The 4112-nt window shown below is 39.0% G+C and overlaps 1 protein-coding gene across 1 annotated transcript; it reads left to right on the top strand.

Annotated features, from left to right (window-relative positions):
* The first annotated feature begins 3082 nt into the window (after window positions 1–3082).
* Window positions 3083–3655, top strand: LOC103668219 (NADH dehydrogenase [ubiquinone] 1 alpha subcomplex subunit 12-like). Its single transcript, XM_040625753.1, has one exon. It carries the CDS (start codon window positions 3121–3123, stop codon window positions 3556–3558), a length of 438 nt encoding a protein of 145 aa, XP_040481687.1. The 5' UTR covers window positions 3083–3120; the 3' UTR covers window positions 3559–3655.
* Window positions 3656–4112: the final 457 nt, after the last annotated feature.

The raw sequence follows: 4112 nt of genomic DNA, 5'->3' as shown, positions 1-4112 counted from the left end.
AGAAACTTAGTAGCACTGGTAGCAGTCCAGATTTAGCACATGGGTTGTGGTTTGCTGAAACCTAGCCTACGGCACAAACCACTTGATTCCCCTTTGAATATCAACTCCATATCCGGGTGCCGGCAAAGGGGACTTTACTTTTATAGAAGAGTACAAGGGATTAAAATTTAATGTTAGGGGTGAGTTTTTCTGCTCTCTGCAACTTAAAGTACATTTAAAAATAAGATGGATTAATGGATAGATGAATGTGATAAGCAACTATGGTAAATGTTAATTATGAAATCTAGGTAACAGGTATATGTATATTCCCTGAGTAATTATTTGAATTTTTCTGCACTTGAAAATGTTAATGTAGAAATTTTTAATATGGGGCCAAATTCAAATTTCTTAAAATATGTAAGGTTATCTGTAAAAATTCTTACTAAAATTAATTTAGTGCAATAGTCTTATGACACATTAGAAATATGCAGCTTAAAATGAAATATTTTCAAGGAATTATATATGCATCAGTTATACCTAAATTAGCTACAGAATTTGTACACATTCTCCATACAACTTTTTATCACAGAGCTTAAAGCTGGTTGCTGGAGAAAGCATCAAACACTTAAGTTAAATGACATAAATTTGGTTACCGATCCATTTTGTAGGGTTTGTTTTATTCAGACAGTCGTATAAACATTCATTTTATCTAGGATTTGAAGGCAAGTCACATTGTGATTTTTATTCAAAGTTCTGTTAGGATTATGGGAAAAGGTGACACGATCCAGTACACATAAAATGAGAAGTCAAGACAACCCAACCTGTGAGTGGTTAACTGTAGTGTTCATATTTTTTTTTTCTTGAACTATATACAACTTTTTTCTCCATGGGGAAAGCTAAATGAAAATAGAAAATGGCTTCTTGCTGCTCTGTTGTAATAGTATTATGTTGTAATTTGAAAGTTATTACAGTTGTTCAGCTCTAATCCCATTAGAGGCAAATGTACATTACTAACCATTTTCAGCAAAACATTCTCTTTAATGATACCAACCATTAGAATCTACACAGATTTTTATAGCATTTGCCTTTAAGTATATGAATCTTAAAGAAGCTGTAATCAATGGATTATGTTAAATATTTTGATCAACCTGTCAAATATGAAGTTTACTAATGGTTCTTATTTTTATATCATGCCATCTCAGTCCATGAGGAAGAGAGCCATGGAGTAGCAAAATATATTAACCAACCAATCATGAAGGAAAGCCTTCCATCTCTACTCTTTGATGTGATGTTGACATCATTACTGACTGGTGTACTTTAATGCAAGTATGAGAAAGTAGTTCTAAAGTTATGTATACATGTAAAAATCACCCAGAGTTACAAGCTGTGTAAATAGTAAGAGTAGCAATCATTCTCAAAATTCCTGTGTATCTTAACACTACTAAAATCAGGCCAAAAGCATCTTCATTTTGCCTTGGATGCTCAGTTTCAGGGAGGAAGACCTTCCTCTGCCCTATGCTTCTTCTGGCTGGACTTAGAATCAAATGGACATGAGACAGATTAACAGGAAAAAATCAAATTTAATAGACCTACGTGTGGGGAATTCACAGAGAAGTTCCAAAGACAGTGAGGCAACATGAAGCTCACATGCGCTAAGAAGAGGGGTAGGACACAAAGGGGAGAAAGACCATTAACAAGAAGGCCAAAAGAGGGTTTTTTTTTTTTTTTCTTTTTTTAAAGATTTCATTTATTTGACACAGAGAGAGTACAAGCAGGGGGAGCGGAAGGCAGAGGGAGAAGGGAGAGGGAGAAACAGACCCCCCCCCCCCCCCCGCTGAGCAGGGAGCCCAACGTGGGGCTCCATCCCAGGACTCTGGGATCATGACCTGAGCTGAAGGCAGACGCTTAACTGGCTGAACTACCCAGGCACCCCAGAAGAGATGTTTTCAGGGGTGCCTGGGTGGCTCAGTCAGTTGGGCCTCTGCCTTTGGCTCAGGTCATGATCTCAGGGATCTGGGATGGAGCCCCACACCAGGATCCCTGCTCAGGAGGGAGGTCTGCTTCTCCCTCTCCCTCTGCCCCTCCTCCCTGCTTGTGTTCTATCCCTCTCTCAAATAAATAAATAAATAAATAAATAAATAAATAAATAAATCTTTAAAAAAGAGAGAGAAAGAGATGTTTTCAAAAACAAAGCAGAGAAGGTTCTTAAGTGAAGGGGAGTCTCTGTTAATAGCTCTCTTTTCCTGGTACAGTCTCTCTTTTCCAAAGTAAATTTAGGCAATTGAGGGGGAGGCAGAGAGCTTTTTTACATCTGCTCGGTTTTGATTACTTTTAACTCAAAATAATCTTTCTGCCGAAGTATCCCACCTTGGGGCACCCTGCCCTAGGCCCCTACAGTTGTCAACACTTCACATTTGAATAAATAGCTCATGGTTTTCAGCCTTCTTTTCTTTTTTTTTAATGACAAGATAGCAAGTACAAAGAATAAATTGGCTGAAGTCATGTTCAGTCATAAACAGTTCAAGGAAATAAAAATTAGGAAACTAAGGGAATCAGGCCACTTTTAAACCATTGAGTTAATAAAGACCAGAGTTGCTTTTGATCAAAACCTAGTACAAATCAGTAATGCATGGTAAAAACAGATTTCCACTGCTGGGTATTCTTCTTTAAATGGTTACTTCGCCACTTCATAATGAATAATAAGGCAAGTGTAGTTCAAGTGCACTTGGAAAAGTGTGCTCAATCACACTATCAGACCAAAGCTTTTAAATAACCAACAAGCAAAAAATCTGATTGCACATATGCTGCCATAAGCCCAGAACTATGCAGTTGGAAGGCATGCAAAAGAAGTTTAAAGACTGCCTGATTTTTGCCTCCTAGTTAAGAGAAATTGGAAGTGACAGCTTAAACACGACACTGTTTGTTGACACAACTGTAGTAGAATTTGTATTTAATATAGCCCCCCGATTAAATGGGCTCTTAAACACATGATACAAGTGATAACATTTCTGTTTAAAATTCTTTTAAAATTTTATTTTCTGTTTGAATGAAGTTATATTTCTAGTTGGTTCTCTCTTATAGTAATTGACTGGAATAAGCAGATATCAGGAGGCACCTGGGAGGGTGGGCCTATGGAACAAGATGGAACTCTTGCAGGTCCTGAAACGCGGGTTGCAGCAGGTCAGCGGCCACGGCGGCCTCCATGGCTATCTACGGGTTTTCTTCAGGGCAAATGATGTGAAGGTTGGTACCTTAGTGGGGGAAGACAAATATGGAAACAAATACTATGAAGACAACAAGCAGTTTTTTGGCCGTCACCGATGGGTTATATATACTACTGAAATGAATGGCAAAAACACATTTTGGGATGTGGATGGAAGCATGGTGCCCCCTGAATGGCATCGTTGGCTTCACCGTATGACCGATGATCCTCCAACAACAAAACCACCTGTTGCTCGTAAATTCATCTGGACGAACCATAAGTTAAATGTGAGTGGCACTCCAGAACAACATGTACCTTATTCTACCACTAGAAAGAAGATTCAAGAGTGGGTCCCACCTTCAACACCTTACAAGTAAAGACACTGGAAAACAGTTTGAACATGTGAAATGTGGGCTCTTCATGCAATTGCACTTTTACTGCTTACTGTTCACTTGATTAAAATTGTTTAAGCAATGTCAAAAGGGGGAAAAAAAAAAGGAGGCCAGGAGAGCACTGAAGCAGCCTTTAAACATTCACATCCATGTTATTTGCATGGTATATATGAAGCAATAGCAGCTCGTAGATCTAGCACACATTCTGGCCCTTGACCAACACTTATCTCTTATTTTAATGATAGCCATTCTGACCGGTGTGAGGTGATACTTCATTGTGATATTGATTTGCTGTTCCCTGATGATGAATGATGTTGAGCATCTTCTTGTGTACCTGTTGGCCATCTATATGCCTTCCTTGGAAAAAAGCCCATTTAAGGTTTCTGTGCATTTGTTGGTGTTGGTTTACAGTGAAAGAGCTAGCACGCACGAGTACAGGGAAGGTACAGAGGGAGAGGGAGAGAGAATTTTAAGCAGGCTCCAAGCCCAGCGTGGAGCCCTGCGTAGGGCTCCATCTCACAACCCTGAGATCATGACCT

This window comes from Ursus maritimus (genome assembly GCF_017311325.1).
Source record: "Ursus maritimus isolate PB19 chromosome X unlocalized genomic scaffold, ASM1731132v1 scaffold_X1, whole genome shotgun sequence".
Taxonomy (NCBI): Eukaryota; Metazoa; Chordata; class Mammalia; order Carnivora; family Ursidae; genus Ursus; species Ursus maritimus.
This window is presented reverse-complemented; position numbering and strand designations above follow the sequence as displayed.